This window comes from Myotis yumanensis, unplaced genomic scaffold (genome assembly GCF_028538775.1).
Source record: "Myotis yumanensis isolate MYYU_CA2020_CCGP unplaced genomic scaffold, mMyoYum1.0.hap1 SCAF_7, whole genome shotgun sequence".
NCBI classification, from domain to species: Eukaryota; Metazoa; Chordata; class Mammalia; order Chiroptera; family Vespertilionidae; genus Myotis; species Myotis yumanensis.
The window spans coordinates 52906254-52927707 of record NW_027223758.1 but is presented as its reverse complement, the minus strand read 5'-3'; the positions used below and the strand labels follow the sequence as shown (position 1 = coordinate 52927707).

At 42.8% G+C, this 21454-nt stretch overlaps 1 protein-coding gene across 1 annotated transcript in view; it reads right to left on the bottom strand.

The window, feature by feature from the left end:
• The window catches only part of ZNF236 (zinc finger protein 236), an 87595-nt gene extending 68440 nt beyond the window's left edge, over window positions 1-19155 (bottom strand). The window contains exon 1 of the mRNA XM_070420479.1: window positions 19047-19155. Coding sequence (XP_070276580.1) covers window positions 19047-19101 — 55 coding nt within the window. The 5' untranslated portion in view covers window positions 19102-19155. The remainder of the gene's footprint in view (window positions 1-19046) is intronic.
• Window positions 19156-21454: the final 2299 nt, after the last annotated feature.

Sequence of the window (21454 nt, the reverse complement as noted above, 5' to 3'; positions counted from 1 at the left end):
GTTGACCTATGAACCAGGAGGGCATGGCTGATTCCCAGTCAGGGCGCAAGAGGCAGCCAATCAATGATTCTCTCTCATGTTTCAATCTTTCTCTCCCTCTCCCTTCTTCTATGAAATCAATAAAAATATTTTTTAAAGAAAAACTATGGAATACTCATTGACACTTGTCAATGATGTCATAAAATAAAGATGTCCTAAATCTCTCCAATTCTTTAAAATAAGTAGACTCCAAGTCTTATAATTTGAGCATCAATATATAATGCATATTGTCCGACTGGTGTGGCTCAGTGGTTGAGCATGATCTATGAACCAGGAGGTCACGGTTTGATTCCTGGTAGGGCACATGCCCAGGTTGCAGGCTTGATCTCCAATAAGGGGCATGCAGGAGGCAGCTGATCAATGATTCTCTCTAATATATAGCAAATAGGTCACATAGCAAATCTGACCCCAAAATATTATAATTTAGAAATGTGGAAGTACGGTAGGGGTTAAAGACTCAAGTAAGCTCCAGAAAGCCTTGTATTTCTCAAACACCCCTGTGCTGACAGGCATTCCACACCTCTTTAGAGCAAACAGCCTGCAGTTCCAACTCTGGCCAGCAGTCCTTGAGCCTGCTGAAGTATCTTCATTAGAGCAGGAGTTGAAATCCCCAGGACAGGAGGTAGGGCAGCAGTCCTTGAGCCTGCTGAAGTATCTTCATTAGAGCAGGAGTTGAAATCCCCAGGACAGGAGGTAGGGCAGGGACTGGAGAGAGCTGGCAACAGTTTCAAAAATTCTTCTGGCGGAATGGCCAATAAAACAAACTCCAGTTTCCAGAAATATTAATGTAATTTAAAAAATTGCAACTTTATTCATGAATGAAATGGTTCTACTAAGGAAAAAATATACCTAATTTTTATTCTCTTTGTTCTTAACTATATCCACATTCTATTCTAAAACCTGCTTTCAAAATTCCTGCACTAAATTAATAATGAAATGTTTTTTGACTCCCAAGATGGAGTGACCTGGGAGCCTTCCAAGCAATGATGCTGGGTCCGGCCTCACAGGCTGGGATGTAATCGACCCAGCGAGGTTCCCAGGTGATTCCTAATGTACTGCCAAAGGTGAAAGCCACCAAACACTGAGGCCTTTTGGTGACATTTCAAGTCAAGTTCTACTAGTAGGCTGAAGAGTAGTCTGAAAAACACAGCTAATTCCTTCAGCGCAAATCTTATCTAAATATAGAGACAGTGTAAAGACTCTGATTCAAAATAACCTAGTAAAAAACTGCTGAACTGACTCTATGTGTTGAAGAATTATGGTTCAGTGTGGTTTTCCCAGACTAGTTTGTGTCACAGACTATGATCTGAAACCCACATTAACTTGCTTCTGGCTCTGGATCATGAAAGCTTTACATTTTAAGTATTATATAATCACACTTTCCTCAAAATTCTCAAAGCTCTAAGTTTCTGCCTATCTTACAAGTTCAATTACTGAGAGTGAAGGGTGCTCCTTTTTGAAGAAATATTTTCATCCTTGGATATCTGATATGGCTAGTAAGTTATTATTTTTAAGCAGAATCCGTCTCCCCTGAACTGTTCCTCTCCTTTTGCTGCTGAAACAAGTAAGTTACCTTAAAACCAGAGGCTCCACATCTGCTGCTGCCTCATAAAAAGTTCAAGTTCCGTCCCTTTCAGCCTCTCCCAGTGGTCTCCTCTCCTTCAAGGGAAAGGTACAGTCCCTGAATTCAACCAAGACCTGCCATGATCTGACCTGGCAACCTGGGCAACAAAGCTTGTTACCTGTCTAGTTCATGATCTACCTGTTTCACTTCTCTAGATATGAAGTAGGACAAACATCCCTCCACCAGAAAACAAACTGAGCAGGCAGCCAACTAAAGGTGCAAGCTAGGAAGTAAACTTTCACAGCATTCTACTGGAAAAAACAGATGAAGCCATACAAGACCCTAAATGTGGTTTCCATCAAGGTCACGTTACTCCATATGAAAACTAAAATAGGATTAAAAATGGTGGCAAAGTAAGTGGATGCTGCACGGACATGCTCCCAGGAACAAACTGGTATTACAACTAAAATACAGAAAAACTGAATAATCAACGGAAAACTCGCAGGAGAGAACTCTGATAGCCAAGGACCAAGGTAGAGACCACATAGAGACTGGTAAAGGGGCAGAGGTGCGAAAGGGCTGGCTGGGCGCTCACAGACAACAACTGAAGTCCCAAAGAGATATCTCAGCTGTGAGTGGTTGCCACTGAGAACTCTGGGATCTAATCCCCAAGCTGAGACCCCAGCAGAGAGCACCAAAACTGAGGAGGGTACCCACATAATGTCTGGCTGTGAAAAGCAGCAGGGTGCTATTTGCCAGGGAGTAACAGCTGAAAATTCAGGCACCCTCTTAAAGGGCCAACACACAAAATTACCTGTGGAGCTACCCACCTTGTGCTCCAGCAGAGGGAGGGTGAAGTGAACTGGAGCTGTGAGAGCAGAAGCCAGGACTGGGGACTTGGGGGATAGAGCTCAGAAGGCAGACACCCCAAGTTTCCTGGGCTGAGTCATTCCCTCACGCAGCAGAGGACATCTTTCCCACTTAGACATTTACTTCCCCTACACCAGTGGTTCTCAACCTTGGCTGCACATTAGAATCACCTGGGCATCTTTTTAAAATCCTGATTTCTGGGCCTCATCCTCTGGAAATTCTGTTTATTTGTTACTAATGTTGTGGCCCCACCCCATAACAAAGAAACAGAAAATCCAGAGGATGAGGCCCAGAAATCAGGATTTTAAAAAGATTCCCAGGTGATTCTAATGTGCAGCCAAGGTTGAGAACCACTGCCCTACACCCTACTGGAAAACACCTTGCCTTGAGGCCACTTAAGAGATTAAAAATAACAATTAGCCTCCAGGCAGAAGAAACTGCCCCACCCTGTTCAAAAAAAAACTCTCATCACACCTGAGGATGATCGCATGGGGGGCAATTCAAGTTGGAATCCTATCAGTCAATAAGCAGAGGTGGTCTCTGGAGGCTTTCAGTCTATGCCTGATCTAATTAGTCAGAAACAGAATTTAACACTGTCCTGCACTAGAGATTGAGAGGTATAGAGCAGTGGTCGGCAAACTCATTAGTCAACAGAGCCAAATATCAACAGTATGATTGAAATTTCTTTTGAGAGCCAAATTTTTTTTTTTAAATATATTTTATTGAATCTCCACAGAGAAGAAGGGAGAGGGATAGAAAGCTAGAAACATCAATGAGAGAGATCGATCAGCTGCCTCCTGCACAGCCCCCAGTAGGGATGTGCTCGCAACCCAGGTACATGCCCCTGACCGGAATCGAACCCGGGACCCTTGAGTCCGCAGGCTGACGCTCTATCCACTGAGCCAAACCGGTTCGGCAGAGCCAAATTTTTTAAACTTAAACTATATAGGTAGGTACACTGTTATTAACTTAATTAGGGTACTCCTAAGGCTTAGGAAGAGCCACACTCAAGGGGCCAAAGAACCGCATGTGGCTCTCAAGCCGCAGTTTGCCGACCATTGGTATAGAGGATCTACCTAATACATAGTCACAAATCCAAACAGAAAGCCAAAATGAGGAGACAAAGAACCCCCAAATGAAAGAACTAGAGAATTCTCAGAAGAAGTGATAAATGAAGCAGAGATAAGAAATTTATCTGAAACAGAGTTCAGAGTAATGATGTTAAAAATGCTCAATAGTATGAAAAAAGATATAGTAACTATGAAAAAAGAACAGTCTGAGATAACAAATGACAGACCCCAGCAGAGAGCACCAGACCTCCACCAGAAACAGAAACTGAGCAGGCAGCCAACTAAAGGTGCAAGCTAGGAAATAAAGAACACATTGGAAGGAATACACAGCAGATTAGGTGAAGCTGAGGATCGAATTAGTGAATTAGAAGATAGAGTTGAAAATATCACTCAAAGAACCAAAAAGAAAAAAAAACAATTAAAAAACAGGAGGACAACTTAAGGGAGGGATAATGAAAGGTAACAATATTAGAATAGTAGGTGTGCCAGAAGAGGCAGAAAGGGAGAAAGACATAGATAAGGTGTTTGAGGAAATAATGGCAGAGAACTTCCCTAACGTGGTAAAGGAAAAAGTCACACAAGTTCATGAGGCACAGAGAACCTCAAAGAAGAAGAACCCAAATAGGCCCATGCCTAGACACATCATAATTAAAATGCCAAAAATTAAAGACAAAGAGAGAATCTTAAAGGCAGCAAGAGAAAAGAAAACTGTTACTTACAAAGGAGTTCCCAAAGGCTGACACCTGATTTCTCATTAGAAACTCTACAGGTCAGATAGGAATGGCATGAAGTACTCAAGGTAATGAAAAGCAAGGATCTGAGACCAAGATTACTATATCCAGCAAGGCTTTCATTCAAAATAGACGGTCAAATAAAGAGCTTCCCAGACAAAAAAAAAAAAAAAAAGGCTAAAAGAGTACATCACCACCAAGCCAGCATGACAAGAAATGCTAAAGGGATTGCTGTAATGAGAAGAAGAAACAGAGAGAGAAACCTAGCCATACAGAATTAAAATGGCAATAAATAAGTACCTATCAATAATAACCCTAAATGTAAATGGATTAAATGCTCCAATCAAAAAGCATAAGGTAGCTGAATAGATATGAAAACGTAACCCAACTATATGCTGTTTACAAAAGACCCACCTCAAAACAAAAGACACACACACAGGATGAGAGTGAAGAGATGAAAAAAATTTTTCCATGCAAATGGAAAAGAAAGAAAAAAAGCTGGAGTAGCAATACTCATATCTGACAAAATAGACTTTAAAATGAAGACCATCACAAGAGACAACAAAGGTCACTACATAATACTAAAGGGACTGATCTAACAAGAGAATATAACCCTGGTAAACATTTATGCACCCAGTATAGGAGCACCTAAATATATAAAAAAAACTTCTAGAGGACTTTAACTGAGAGATTGACAACAATACAGTCATAGTAGGGAATTTTAACACCCCTCTGACTTCACTGGATAGATCTTCCAGACAAAAACTTAACAAGGAAACAAAGACTCTAAAGGACACACTGGGCCGAGCCTGCGAGGTTCACTGGTTGAGCGTCGACCTATGAACCAGGAGGTCATGGTTCGATTCCAGGTCAGGGCACATGCCCGGTTGTGGGCTCGATCCCCAGTGGGGGGCATGTAGGAGGCAGCCGATCGATCAATGATTCTCTCTCATCATTGATGTTTCTATCTCTCTCCCCCTCTCCCTTTCTCTCTGAAATCAATAAAAATATATTTTTTAAAAAATAAATAAATAATAAAAATTAAATCAGATGGATTTAATTGACATTTGTAGAACATTTCACCCCAAGGCAGCAGAATATACATTCTTCTCAAGTGCACATGGATCATTTACAAAGACAGACCACATGTTAGGACACAAAACATGTCTCCACAAGTTCAAGAAGATTTAAATCATATCAAGCATCTTCTCAGATCACAGTGGAAAGAAATTAGAAATCAACTACAGTAAAAACACCCCAAAACATTCAAACACATGGAGGCTAAATAGCATGCTATTAAACAATGAATGAGTTACCAATGAAATCAAGAAAGAAATCAAAAACTTCCTGGAAACAAATAAAAATGAATACACAACAACCCAAAATCTCTGAGACACAGCAAAAGCAGTCCTGAAAGGGAAGTTCATAGCACTACAAGCATACCTCAAAAAAACAAAAAAAAATCAGCAATGAACTATTTAACCCTACAACTTAAAGAACTGTAAAGAGAACAACAAGAAAAACCCAGAGTAAGTAGAAGGAAGAAAATAATAAAGATTAGAGCAGAAATAAATAACATAGAGACTAAAAAATAATACAAAAACTCGAAGAAACCAACAGCTGGTTCTTTGAGAGAATAAACAAAATTGATATACCATTAGTCAGACTCATCAAGAAACAAAGAGAGAGGACTCCAATAAATAAAATCAGAAATGAAAGTGGAGGAGTAACCACTGGAAGGATACAAAGGATTGTAAGAAAATACTATGAACAACTATATACCAACAAGCTGGACAATATGGATGAAATAGACAAATTCCTAGAAAAATACAATCTCCCAAAACTGAATCAGGAAGAAAAAAACCTGAATAGGCCAACAACAACTGATGAAATAGAAGCAGTAATCAAAAAACTCCCACCAAACAAAAGCCCAGGTCTGGACAGCTTCACAGGGGAGTTTTACCAAACATTTACAGAATAACGAACACCTATACTCCTCAAACTATTTCAGAAAATCCAAGAGGAAGGAACACTTCCAAACTCTTTTTATGAGGCTAGCATTATCCTAATTCCAAAACCAGATAAAGACACTACAAAGAAAGAGAATTACAGGTCAACATTCCTAATGAACATAGATGCTAAAATCCTCAACAAAATATTAGCAAATCGCATCCAGCAATATATTAAAAAGATCATACACCATGATCAACTGGGATTTATTTCAGGGATGCAAGGCTGGTACAATATTCACAAATCAAATCACATAAACTGAAAGACAAAAATCGCATGATCATATCAATAGACACAGAAAAAGCATTCAAAAAAATCTAACACCCATTTTTGATAAAACCTCTCAGCAAAGTGGGAATAGAGGGAGCATATCTCAACATGATAAAGGCCATTTTTGACACACCTACAGCCAACACCACACTCAATGGGCAAAAACTAAAACCATTTCCCCTAAGAACAGGGACAAGACAGGGATGCCCACTTTCACCACTCCTGTTCAACACAGTACTGGAAATGCTAGCCATAGCGATAAGACAAGACGAAGAAGAAATAAAAGGCATCCAAATTGGAAAAGAAGAAGTAAAACTGTCATTATTTGCAGATGACATGACATTGTATATAGAAAACCCCAAAGACTCCATCAAAAAACTACTAGACTTAATACATGAATTCAGCAATGTAGCAGGATACATTTAAGGAAGTAAGAGACCTGTACTCAGAAAACTACAGGACATTGAAAAAAAGAAATAAAGGAAGACATAAACAAATGGAGGAACATACCATGTTCATGGATTGGTAGAATTAACATCATCAAAATGTCCATACTACCCAAAGCAATTTATAGATTCAATGCAATCCCCATTAAGATACAAACGGAGGGAGGAAGCAAGATGGCGGCTATATAGGCAGACGCGTCCCAGGTCTTGTCCCGGAGCAAACGGAGTAAGCAGCTGAAACTAATAACACCCACCCCGAATTGGCAAATTTACTCAGCTGGTGAGACGGTTTGCAGCCGGGAAGGGCAGACCTCCCCTGGAAAGGTTAAAAACCAGGGATCTGGGCAGGAAAGTTTGCCAGACCTGAGCCCAGAGGGTCGGAGGGAGACCGCATGGCAGACAGCCGCGTCTCTTGGGACAGACACAGACCCTGACCAGGGTAAGGAGTTCCGCGGGTTTGCTGGCGCCAGGAGATTTGAGATTTGGATTTTGTGATTGCGGAGAACTGAGACTAAAGGGGGCATCCTGAGGAACTGATCAGACCATGCAGTGCCCATAAGAGAGGAGCGTTTCCCAGACCATGCAGTGCTGGTAAGAGAGGAGCGTTTCCCAGACCTGTAAGAGAGGAGCGTTTCCGCGGCCGGCCGGCGTTTGTCTGTTTCTTTGTTTTCACTGAACCCTGCTCATAGGACAGTTCGGATACAGACACTCACCTGTGCTGAAGAGAGGGTGAAGGTGCAGACGAGGGGAATCTGGGGAGAGGCTGAGGAAAGAGGGGGAGCCGGAGGAGGTGGCAGCGAATTGAGTGCTGAGACCCCCCTGGGCCCAGGACTGGGGCAGCCATTCCTCCAGAGGGTGGAATTCCTCCCCCCAGCCCCCCAGGCAAGGAGCACAGCCACACCCAGATTCCACCCTGTATGAGATAAAGGATTAAAACAAGCTGATTAGTCCCTGGGAGTTATCAGGGTCTGGCCTATAGAGGGATTTTCAGTCCCACCAACAACACAGAGCAGGGTAAGGATTAAAAAAGGATAGAGAAGCTGTATAGCCTCAGAGGCCAACCCAAAAACACTGCCACCCAGAGGCTGAGCCACAAACTGACTCTTAGGGGAATACAAATTAAGGCAGACTGGATCACAAATACGGCCTGCTTTAAAATCAGGACTGTGATTTACAGCACGGAGGAACAGTGTAATGCAGGCAAATTCAACACTCTCCTAAATACCTGGCAGGACTAAGGCGAACCAGGCTGAAGAGTAGAAGAACCGAAAGACCATCACTACTGCAAATTTTTTCTTTTTCTTTTTCTTTTTAATTTTTTCACCTTTTTACTAAGAAACCAATTTTTTTCTCTTTTTCTTCTTTTTCCATCACCTGATTTTACCCTTTCAATTACCACATTTTTATTTTTAACCAGTATTATTACTGCTACCATTTTACCATTTTTTAAAGTGCCATTTTATTTTCTCTTTATTTTCTTTTGGGATTAGTGTTCTCCATTCTATTTTCATCGTCCCTTTAGCATTAATTTTCCCTATCTCAATTTCACCTCTTTGCTAAAACCCTCTTCCTTACTTTTCCCCTTTTGGTGTCCTGTTTCTCTTACCCTATTCCTGCTCCAGACTTTCCCAATTCCCTCTTTTTACCCCCTGTCTAATTCCACCCTACTTATATATCCTATTTCCAATCTACTGCTCTAAATCCTTATACACCTATTCTTTATCCTTCTTCACTTTCCAAACATTTTTTTCTCTCTTATCTTTCTATTGTTTTCTTGATTGTTGAATATATTGGGCTTTTTTTTTTTTATTATTTGTTTGTTTGTTTTGTTTTGTGTTTTTTCTTCTTTTTTAGGACTGGTTGTGAGGTTGTTTTTCTTTTTCTTTTTCTTTTTTTTTTTTTCTGCTGGTTTTTCCCTTCCCTCCCCCACCCCACCCCGGTTATTTTTGTGCTTCTGTTTTCCCTTACCCCTCTGGATATTATTGGTGGTTTGTAGTTTGCATTCATCTCCAGGGATCTGTTGCTGGAATTTGTTGAGATTAGTGGCAGTTCTATTGGAGTTTGCTCCTCATACCAATAGTCTCTTCCCCGCTTCTACTTCATTCTCTTTTTTCGCTCTCTTTTTTTCCCCCCTCTTTTTCCCCAATTCTATTTTTGCACTCCTTTTTTGTTTGTTTTTTTCTTATTTTTCTTTTCTGTTCTCTCTTTTATCTTCTTCTCTTCCCCTAATTCTCTTAATTCGGGTGGTCACCTTTATTTGGGGTTATTAATATTGTGAATATACTTGTGTTCAGTGCCTGGTACGTTGTGCCTTGCTCTGTTGTATTTTGTGCCTTTAAATCAACGCAGCAGATCCAAGCAACAGCAGCCCCCTGATCACCGCAGCCTCCTGATCACCACAGCCTCCTGATCACCACACCCTCTGTCTGTGGAACAGCAGCTGTACGTGAAGCCTCCCGCCACCAGCCAGAAGAGCCAACACAGCTGTGAACAACACCCACCAGAGGAGCTGCTGCCAACTGGAAAGCAGCTGCTACCGCAACCGTCTGAGCAGCAACCACAACCCAAGGAGCCCCTGCCACCCAGGGAGCAGCCACTGAACATCTCAACATCTACATATGTCAGCGAGATCAAACATGGGTAGGCAAAGAAACTCCCAAAGGAAAGAAAAGGAGGACTCGCCAGAAAAGCAGCTAAGTGAGACAGAGATATGCAACATGACGGAAAAAGAATTCAGAATAAGGTTCCTAGAGTACATGCACCAGATGTTCAAGAAGCAAGAAGAAACAGATGAAAAACTCAACTACTTATGCAAGAAGCTAGAAGAAACAGATGAAAAAATCAACAACTTAAGTAAGTCCCAAGAAGAAATGAAGAGTGACATAGCTTCAATAAAAAACTCCATTGAAAGTATCAACAGTAGACTGGGAGAAGCGGAGGACCGAATTAGTGAATTAGAAGACAAGGAAGCAAAACACACTCAAACTGTACGGCAAATGGAGAAAAAAATTAAAAGACAGGAGGAGAGCCTAAGGGAGCTTTGGGACAACATGAAACGAAACAACATACGAATAATAGGGGTGCCAGAACAACAGAAAGATGAACATGGATTAGAAAACCTATTCGAAGAAATAATATCAGAAAACTTCCCTGAGGTGGGGAAGAAAAAAGTCACACAAGCCCAGAGAGTCCCAAACAAGGTGAACCCGAAAAGACCCACACCAAGACACATCATAATTACCATGGCAAATGTTCAGGATAAAGAGAGAATCTTACAGGCTGCAAGAGAGAGACGGAAAGTAACATACAAGGGATCTCCCATTAGATTATCAAATGATTTCTCAACAGAAACACATCAGGCCAGAAAAGAATGGACGGAAATCTACAAAGTGATGCAAAGCAAAGGACTGAATCCAAGAATACTCTATCCAGCAAGGCTATCATTCAAAATTGAAGGGGAAATAAGAAGCTTCACAGACAAAAAAGGGCTAAGGGAGTTTATCACCACCAAGCCAGCCATGCAAGAAATGCTAAAGGGACTGGTGTAAAAAGAAGAAATATCAAGCTCAGAAAGAAAACAGCCACACACACACACACACAAAAAAGAAATGGCTACAAACAAGTACCTTTCAATAATAACTTTAAATGTAAATGGACTAAATGCTCCAACCAAAAGACATCGAGTGGCTGAATGGATAAAAAAACATGACCCATACATCTGCTGTCTACAAGAGACCCACCTCATTAGAAGGGACTCACACAGACTGAAAGTGAAGGGATGGAAAAATATCTTTCACGCAAATGGAAAGGAAAAGAAAGCTGGGGTAGCAATACTTATATCTGACAAAATACATCTCAAAGTGAAGGCCATAACCAGAGATAAGGAAGGCCACTTCATAATACTAAAGGGATCAATACAACAAGAAGATATAACCCTGGTAAACATATATGCACCCAATGCAGGAGCACCCACATACATAAGAAAACTTCTGGAAGATATCAGGGGAGAGATCGACAACAATACAATCATAGTAGGGGACTTTAATACACCACTGACATCACTGGATAAATCCGCTAGACAAAAACTCAGCAAAGAAACAGCAATCCTAAATGACTCACTAGATCAGATGGACTTAATTGACATCTTCAGAACACTTCACCCCACAGATGCGGAATATACATTCCTCTCAGGTGCTCATGGGACATATTCAAAAATAGACCACATATTGGGTCACAAGCAAAGTCTCCACAAATTCAAGAAGATTGAAATCATAAAAAGCTTCTTCTCAGACCACGATGGCATAATGTTAGAAATAAACTACAATAAAAACAACCCAAAATACTCAAACACTTGGAAGCTGAATAGCATGTTATTAAATATTGATTGGGTTACCGATGACATCAAAGAAGAAATTAAAAACATCCTGGACACTAATGACAATGAAAACACAACAATCCAAAACCTCTGGGACACAATGAAAGCAGTCCTGAGAGGAAAGTTTATAGCTCTACAGGCCTATCTCAAAAAACAAGAAAAAATGGTAGTCAATCATCTAACTCTACAACTCAAAGAATTAGAAAGAGAGCAACAAGAAAACCCCAGAGTGAGCAGAAGGAAGGAGATAATAAAGATTAGAGCAGAAATCAATGAAATAGAGACCAAAAAAACAATACAGAAAATCAATGAAACCAAGAGCTGGTTCTTTGAAAGGATAAACAAGATTGACAAACCCCTAGCCAGGCTCACCAAGAAGCAAAGAGAGAGGTCCCAAATAAACCAAATCAGAAATGATAGAGGCGAAATAACAACAGACCCCACAGAAATACAAATGATTGTTAAACAATACTACGGGCAACTCTACTCCAGCAAACTAGACAACCTGGAGGAAATGGACAAATTCCTAGAAAAATACAACATTCCAAAACTCAATCAGGAAGAATCTAAAAACCTCAATAGGCCAATAACTATGGAAGAAATTGAAGCAGTCATCAGAAAGCTTCCAGCAAACAAAAGCCCAGGGCCAGACGGCTTCACAGGGGAGTTCTACCAAACATTCAAGGAAGAACTAAAACCTACCCTCCTCAGACTACTACAAAAAATTCAAGAGGAAGGAACGCTTCCAAGCTCATTCTATGAAGCCAGCATCACCCTAATACCAAAACCAGGTAAAGACATCACAATGAAAGAGAATTACAGGCCAATATCCCTCATGAACATAGATGCCAAAATCCTCAACAAAATCTTAGCAAATCGGATCCAGCAGTACATCAGAAGGATCATACACCATGACCAAGTAGGATTTATCCCAGAGATGCAAGGATGGTACAACATCCGTAAATCAATAAATGTGATACATCACATAAACAAATTGAAAGAAAAAAACCACATGGTCATATCAATTGATGCAGAAAAAGCATTCGACAAAATCCAACACCCATTTTTGATAAAAACTCTCAGAAAGGTGGGAATAGAAGGACCATACCTCAACATAATAAAAGCCATATATGACAGGCCCACAGCCAACATCATACTCAATGGACAAAAACTAACACCATTTCCCCTAAGAACAGGAACAAGACAGGGATGCCCACTCTCACCACTCCTGTTCAACATAGTACTGGAAGTATTAGCCATTGCAATTAGGCAAGAAGAAGAAATAAAAGGCATCCAAATTGGAAAAGAGGAAGTAAAACTGTCCTTATTTGCAGATGACATGATATTATACATACAAAACCCTAGAGACTCCATCAAAAAGCTACTAGACTTAATACATGAATTTGGCAATGTAGCAGGATACAAAATTAACCCCAAGAAATCTGAGGCATTTCTATACACCAATAGTGAACTTTCAGAAATGGAGATCAGAAAAACAATCCCATTTACCATCGCACCAAAAAAATTAAGATACCTAGGAATAAACTTAACTAAAGAGGTTAAAGACCTCTACTCAGAAAACTACAGGACGTTGAAAAAAGAGATAGAGGAAGACATAAACAGATGGAAGAACATACCATGTTCTTGGATTGGTAGAATCAACATCATTAAAATGTCCATACTACCCAAAGCAATCTATACATTCAACGCACTTCCCATTAAAATACCAATGGCCTTCTTCAAAGATCTAGAACGAACTCTCCAAAAATTCATCTGGAATAAAAAAAGACCCCGAATAGCTGCAACGATCCTGAGAAAGAACAAAGTAGGTGGGATCTCAATGCCAGATATCAAGCTGTATTACAAAGCCACTGTTCTCAAAACTGCCTGGTACTGGCACAAGAACAGACATATAGATCAGTGGAATAGAATAGAGAGTCCAGAAATTAGCCCGAACCAATATGCTCAATTAATTTTTGACAAAGGAGGCATAAACATACAATGGAGCCAAGATAGTCTCTTCAATAAATGGTGTTGGGAAAATTGGACAGACATATGCAAGAAAATGAAACTAGAGCACCAACTTACACCATACACAAGAATAAACTCAAAATGGATAAAGGACTTAAATGTACGACAGGAAACCATAAAAATTCTAGAAGAATACAAAGGCAACAAAATCTCAGACATATGCCAAAACAATTTCTTCACTGATACAGCTCCTAGGGCAGTTGAAACTAAAGAGAAAATGAACAAATGGGACTACATCAAAATAAAAAGCTTCTGCACAGCAAAAGAAACCATCAACAAAACAACAAGAAAACCCACCTCGTGGGAAAACATATTTGCCAACGTCATATCTGATAAGGGCTTAATCTCCAAAATTTATAGGGAACTCATACAACTTAACAAAAAGAAGATAAACAATCCAATCAAAAAATGGGCAAAGGATCTAAATAGACACCTTTCAAAAGAGGACATTCAGAAAGCCAAGAGGCATATGAAAACATGCTCAAAGTCACTAATCATCCGAGAGATGCAAATCAAAACAACAATGAGGTACCATCTCACACCTGTCAGAATGGCCATCATCAACAAATCAACAAACGACAAGTGCTGGAGAGGATGTGGAGAAAAAGGAACACTTGTGCACTGCTGGTGGGAATGCAGACTGGTGCAGCCACTATGGAAGGCAGTATGGAGGTTCCTCAAAAAATTGGAAATGGAACTCCCATTTGACCCTGTGATCCCACTTCTAGGAATATATCCCAAGAAACCAGAAACACCAATCAGAAAGGATATATGCACCCAGATGTTCAGAGCAGCACAATTCACCATAGCTAAGATCTGGAAACAGCCTAAGTGCCCATCAGTAGATGAATGGATTAGAAAACTGTGGTACATCTACACGATGGAATATTATGCTGCTGTTAAAAAGAAGGAACTCCTACCATTTGCAACATCATGGATGGAACTGGAGAGCATTATGCTAAGTGAAACAAGCCAGTCAATGAAGGAAAAATACCACATGATCTCACTCATTCATGGATAATAAAGACCATTACAAACTTTTGAACAATAATAGATACAGAGGCAGAGCTGCCTCAAACTGATTGTCAAACTGCAGTGGGAAGGCCAGAGAGAGTGGGGGGCAGGAGGGAGGGGAGTAAGAGATCAACCGAAGGACTTGTATGCATTCATATAAGCATAACTAATGGACATAAGACACTGGGGGGTAAGGGAGGGTAGGGGTTTGTCAAGGGCGGGGGGGGAAAAAGGACACTTATGTAATACCCTTTGTAATACTTTAAGCGAAAAAAAAATAAAAATAAAAAAATAAAAAGATACAAACGGAATATTTCACAGACCTAGAACAAACTCTTCAAAAATTCATATGGAATAAAAAAAGACCCCAAATAGCCCCATCAATCCTGAGAAAGAAGAACAAAGTAGGAGGAATCTCAATACCAGATATCAAGCTATATTACAAAGCCACTCTTCTCAAAACTGCCTGGTACTGGCACAAGAACAAACATATACGCCAATGGAACAGAACAGAGAACCCAGAAATCAACCCAAGCCATTATGCTCAATTAATATTTGACAAAGGAGGCAAGAACATACAATGGAGTCAAGATAGTCTCTTCAATAAATGGTGTTGGGAAATTGGACAGATACATGCAAAAAAATGAAACTAGACCACCAACTTACACTATTCACAAAAATAAACTCAAAATGGATAAAGGACTTAAATGTACGACAGGAAACCATAAAAATCTTAGAAGAATGCATAGGCAGCAAAATATCAGACATGTATCATAGCAATATCTTAATTGATACAGCTCCTAAGGCAATGGAAACTAAGGAGAAAATAAACAAATAAGACTACATCAAAATAAAAAGCTTCTGCACAGCAAAAGAAACCATAAACAAAACAACAAGAAAGCCCACTGCATGGGAGAACGTATTTGCCAATATTATCTCCGATAAGGGTTTAATCTCCAAAATTTACAGGGAACTCATACAATTTAACAAAAGGAAGATTAAACACTCCAATAAAAAAATGGGCAAAGGACCTAAATAGACACTTTTCGAAAGAAGACATACAAAAGGCTGAGACATATGAAAACATTCCCAAAGTCACTAATCATCTAAGAGAGGCAAATCAAAACAACAATGAGGTACCATCTCACACCTGTCAGAATGGCTATCATCAACAAATCAACAAACAATAAGTGCTAGCCAGGATGTGGAGAAAAAGGAACCTTCTTGCACTGCTGGTGAGAATGCAGATTGGTGCAACCACTGTGGAAAACAATAGGGAGTTTCCTCAAAAAATTAAAAATGGAACTCCCATTTGACCCAGTAATCCCACTTCTAGGAATATATCCCAAGTATTCAGAAACACCAACCAGAAAGTATATATGCACCCCTATGTTCATAGCAGCACAATTCGCAGTAGCTAAGATTTGGAAACAGCCTAAGTGCCCATCAAGAGATGAATGGACTAGAAAACTATGGTACATCTACACAATGGAATACTATGCTGCTGTAAAAAAGAAGGAACTCTTACCATTTGCAACAGCATGGACGGACCTGGAGAGCATATGCTAAGTGAAATAAGCCAGTCGGAAAAAGATAAATATCACATGGTCTCACTCATTTGTGTAATATAATGAACAACATAAACTGATGAACAAAAGTAGAGCCAGAGGGAAAAAAATATTTTAGAATATAATAGAAGTAATCCTGTTACTTGCAGGTTTTTAATATTTCCTACAACTTTTGTATAATTACTATGTTAGTACAGTTTTGGTAATACGGTACTACTTTGAGTAATTAGGATTAGGCCTGCTCCTAAACATTTCATGAGGTTTCTGTTAGACATCATTTTCTCTGGGCAGCCCAGACTTACTTCCCTGCTGCCACAGATTGCTCCCACCAGCATGGAACACTGTGCTGACAAGCCAGGGCAGAGGTCTTGTCTCTGCAGCTGAACTTCATATCCTCAGCCACCAAAGAGAGCCAACCAGTCACAGAAAATGCTTTAAAATATTTGCTGAATACGTTAATGAACCCATACATGGGGCTTTATATTTATCAAGGCAGAGCAATGTGAAATGCACACTTTGGACTCAAATGTAGATTCAAATCCCAACTCTGACACTCACTAGCTGGGTGGACTTTCCAAATCACTTTCCCTCTCAGTGCTTCAGTTCCTCTATCTATAAAAATCCCCACCTACCTTCCAGGTTTTTCTTAGAAATAAAATTCATAATGGATGATAAAAAAAAATCAGATTATAAGAAACATTATTAAAAGAGTCAACTGAGAGAATGGTCCTCAAATGATTTGGTCTTGGGATCTCTTTACATTCTTATATATTACCGAGAACCCAAAAACCTTAAGTTTACATAGATTATATCTGTTGATATTTGCTCTATTAGCAATTAAAACCGAGCAATTTTTAAATGTTTACTCATTTAAAAATAAATCTATTTAACATACATACTTTTATGAAAAATATACTCTCCAAAAAAGTAGTAAGAAGAGTTTTCACTTTTACAAGTCATATATATATATATATATATATATATTTTTTTTTTAATTGACTTCAGAGAGGAAGGGAGAGGGAGAGAGAGATAGAAACATCAATGATGAGAGAGAATCATTAATCGTCTACCTCCTGCACGCCCCCTACTGGGGATCACATCTGCAAACCCAGCCATGTGCCCTGACCAGGAATCAAACCTTGACCTGGTTCATAGGTAGATGCTCAACCATTAAGCCATACCAGCCAGGCTTACAAGATTTTTTAATGCTCCCTCAATGACAGGTGGATCCCCATGTCTGTTTCTGCACTCACCCAGTTGCAACATGCTGTTTGTGAGTGAAATACATGAAGATAATGCAGCCTCACAGTTTGGTGCCACCACCGCCGTGATTCCTGCTAAGACCTCATTGCTGTTGTATGATTAGTGCAAATGGGAACCAAGTCACAAAGCCAGTCTTAGTATCGCTGTGAAAATGCCTTCCTTGCAGAGCCCTACAGTGTGTGGGACGCCCAGGGGTCCCCAAAGCACACTTTGAGAACCACCATGGTAGACAGAGCAACAGTAAGAGGGAAAGCTCAGGAAGCACTGAGACCTACAGCGGGAGAGGGGAGGTAGTCTCTCCGCATGGGGACAGCAAGGCCGGGGACACAGAAACACTGTGGCATCTGACCACAAGGGACTCTTGAGAAAAGAGAGCTGGGCAAGGCCACAGCAGTTAGGACCCCTGAGGCCCCTGGATTTCAAGGTCAAGGGGTGGAGGAATCCATTCAAGAGTTTTAACCAGGGAGTGTGCCCCTGATTGACATTTTAAGGGGACCCTGAGGCTGACAGGACAGAAGAGCAGAGACCAATTAAGGCTCCTACAGAAGTGCACCTGAGGGACATATGACTGCCAGGTGGCAAGCATAGGGGCCCGGGTGAAATACACATTTGCGGTGAAGCCTCAGAACTGCCAGGCCTCCACAGCCAGGTGGGCAGGGCCGGGCGCTGTGGAAAACCGGTGACCGCCTATGCCACGTGGTAGGACAGGAGGGTCCTTCTGTGTCCTGAGCCTTCTTCCAGGTGACCCAGATAGTGCGCCTGGTGCGATTTCTGGCGGGAGGCATATTAACAAGATAAGGTAAATGCACAGCCACAGGCCTTCACGACCTCCTCACAGCCACCGCCCACCACCGATGGCAAGTGAGGTGATTGGGACGCAGGTACGGCTGTGCACATGGACAGTGGCCCACGCTCGAGGCCACATGAAGGGTCAGTCCCGGCTGGAATGCCTGCAGCCTGGCCCGTCACAGCGTGTCCCTAACTCCCCTATCTGCACTACACCCCCTTCCCTGAGGGCCTCAGGGAGAGCATGGGAAAGGTGCGCGCCAGCCCCCACCTGCACCTGTGCTCCGGGAGCCTGAGTGTCCCTCCTGCAGGACAGGGGCACAGAGTCAACAACCGGGCTCCGCCTATGCCCTGGCGCGTCGGTCTCAGGACCGCACGTCCGAGGCGGGGAGCCTGGTGCGGCCCTGTGGCCTGGGGAGACCAAGGGCCGCGGCTGTCACCCCGGCTCCCCGCCCCGCCAGCCCGCCAGCCGCGCCGGCACCAGCACCCACAGGCCTCCAAAGTCCGGCGGCGGGCAGGGCGGGGCGCGATCCCCGCTGACGGGGGGGTGGAGGGCGCCGGACGGGCGGGAGGGGGAAGGAGGAGGAGGGAGAAGAAAGGTGGAGGGTGGAGGGTACAGGGTGGAGGGAGGAGTGAGGAGGGAGCGGGGTGGGGGAGGAGGGCGGAGGAGAGAAGTGGGAGGGGGAGGAGAGACGAGGGAGGAGGAGGAGGGAGGAGGAGGGCGGCGTGCACCTCGCCCCCGGCCCGCCGCCGCCGCCGGCCCAGGAAAGTAGGCCCAGCCGGCGGAGGGCCGCGCCGTATCATTCCGCCCGCGCCTGCGGCCGGCAGTCGGGCAGCGGCGGCTGTGGCAGGACGGTCGGACGCAGCGGCGTCCTCGGCCCTCCCGGCCCCGGCCCGCCCGACCCCTCGCCGCCCCGCCTGGCCCGGCCGTTCCTGGAGCCCCACGCGCCGCATCCGGGGACTATATTCGCGCGGAGCGGCACAGCGGCGGCCGGCCGGGGCCGCTTACCGGTGTCGCCGCGCGCCTTGCTCTCCTTGGGCTTCGGGGGGCGGCCCCGCGGCATCGTAGGCGGCGGCGGCGGCCCACCCCTCGGCCGCACACACACTCACACACATACGCTCGGCGGAGCGCGCACGCGCGGGGATAGGCCGCGGGGACGCGGCGCGCGCCCGGCGGAGCGTGGAGGCGGGCGAAGCGGCCCAGGCGGCCGCCGAGCCCCGGCCGAGCGCGCGCCGGCCCACGGGGGTAAGGCGCCCGAGAAGGCGAACGGCAGCGCTAGGACCGCGCCCACCGCGGCGGGTTCCATGGCCCGGCGGGCCGTGTTGGGGGCGTTGGGAGCGGGCGCGCGGTGGGGGCGGGGAGGGGCGCCGTGCGCATGCGCGCTCCGCGTTCGGGCCTGGTGCGTCGGAGGGCGAGCGGCGTCATCCGGGAGCCGGGACCCCGACGGCCGGCCTCACCTGGGACACCCGGCGTGTTGCCGCATGACTCACCCGCTGGGACAGCCTTCGGGGCTGTGAGGAGGAAAGTTCTCTGTGGACAGCGGGTGCTCAGAAAGCTTCCCAGGTGGGTGACCGGGGTAAAAGGGAAACCCCACCAAGGAAGGGCCCTTGTGCCGGTACCTTGCTGAGTCAGGAAAGCCTTGGGGAGCCCGGGACCTGACCGAGGACACGCACCCAGGCCGCCGTGTGCCGCCCTCCCACGGAGTACAGGAAAGCCACATGGTTCCAAATGTGGTGATCTTTCTTTATGGACCATTCTAACTCCCACAACATTCTCACGGAAACGGGAGGGCAAGTGCCGGGAGGTGAAGCAGGGAGGTGAAGCAGCTGCGCTGTGGAGGGAGTGATCATTGGCTCAAGCCCAAAGCAAGGAGTCACCTAGTCTCTGAAGAAGGAATTCAAGGCAATAAGTAATGAACAACTACATGCAAGATATGAGGGAATACAAACCTAATGTTACAAAACTTGGAACCATGGGGCAGGAAAGACACAAAACTAGTCAACATATTATAATGGAGGTTTAATCCACGGAGAACCTTGAGATAAAGCAAGAACAGTTGGAAAAATAGGAAAGACTCTCAACTCAATCTTAGTAAATTGTTGGTAAGAAAGGACTGTCCAGGTGGAGGCAACAGGTAAAGGGGGGAAACTAAAATTAACTAAAAATCTCTCACGTGAGGTGCTTTATATATCTTCAATTATGTTTTCATGTATTCACCCAATTCCTGAAAAAAACTAGGCAGATAATCATAATAAGAAACAAGCTCAGAGAGCTTTTCTAACATCAGCCAGCCAGTGAATGGCTAATGGGATTTCATAATTATTAACTGCTGCTTTTAAATACTTCTTACATAAAGTACTTCTAATCCTTGCAACAATCCTGTAAGTACCATTTTACAGATGATACTGAGGTTCAAAGGATTTAAGTAATTTGGATCAGGCTACATAAACTTTACGCAAATCCAAGTCTCAAATTTTAACTGACAATCCTATACAACTAGATGTATCAAAGCAGAAATCTACGTAAGTTTAGATACAATATGACAGTATTTCCATAGCATATTAGAGTAGGATTGGGATATAAGGCTAAGAAAATAGGTTGGAGGCAGATCGTAAGAATCCTTGGCCACTTACAAATCAGTTTGGATTATGATGATTTGTTTATAAATGTACACCCTAATTTGTTCTGAAAATAATTTGAAGCAATTTATACATGTGGATGAAGGGGAAAAGTAAAGAATAAAGTCCTATGTAGTTATATAAAAGGTGAATAGGAAATGGAACTCCAGATTTCTTGTCCCAAATAAAGTAGTAGACATGATCAGTTACCAGATTCTCATCCATAAAAGACATCTGTATCCCTATCACCATATCCCTGTTGTTTCTTTTACCATACATACACATAGCAAATATATCATCAGCGGACAATTTTATTTCCCTTCTGATATGAATGCCTTTTATTTCTTTTTCTTGCCTAATTGCTCTGGCTAGGACTTCCAGTGCAATGTCGACTAGGAGTGGTCAGAATGGGCACCCTTGTCTTGTTCCTGATGTTGGCAAGAAAGCTTTGAACATTTCACCATTGAGTATGGTGTTAGCTGTGGGTTTGTCATATGTGGCCTTTATTATGTTGAGACATTTTTCTGTATCATATTGCTTGAGTTTTTCTCTTGAAAGGATGTTGAATTTTGTCAAATGATTTTCCTGCATCTATGTAAATGAAAATATGATTCCTAGCTTTCATTCTATTAATGTGGCATATCACATTTATTGATTTGCATTGCTTTCCATGGGTAAATTACCCTTGGTCATGGTGTATGAACCTTTCGAGGTGCTGGTGAATTCATTTTGTTAGTATTTTTTTAAAAAAACATATAAATGTATATATTCATCAAGAATGTTGTCCTATAGTTTTCT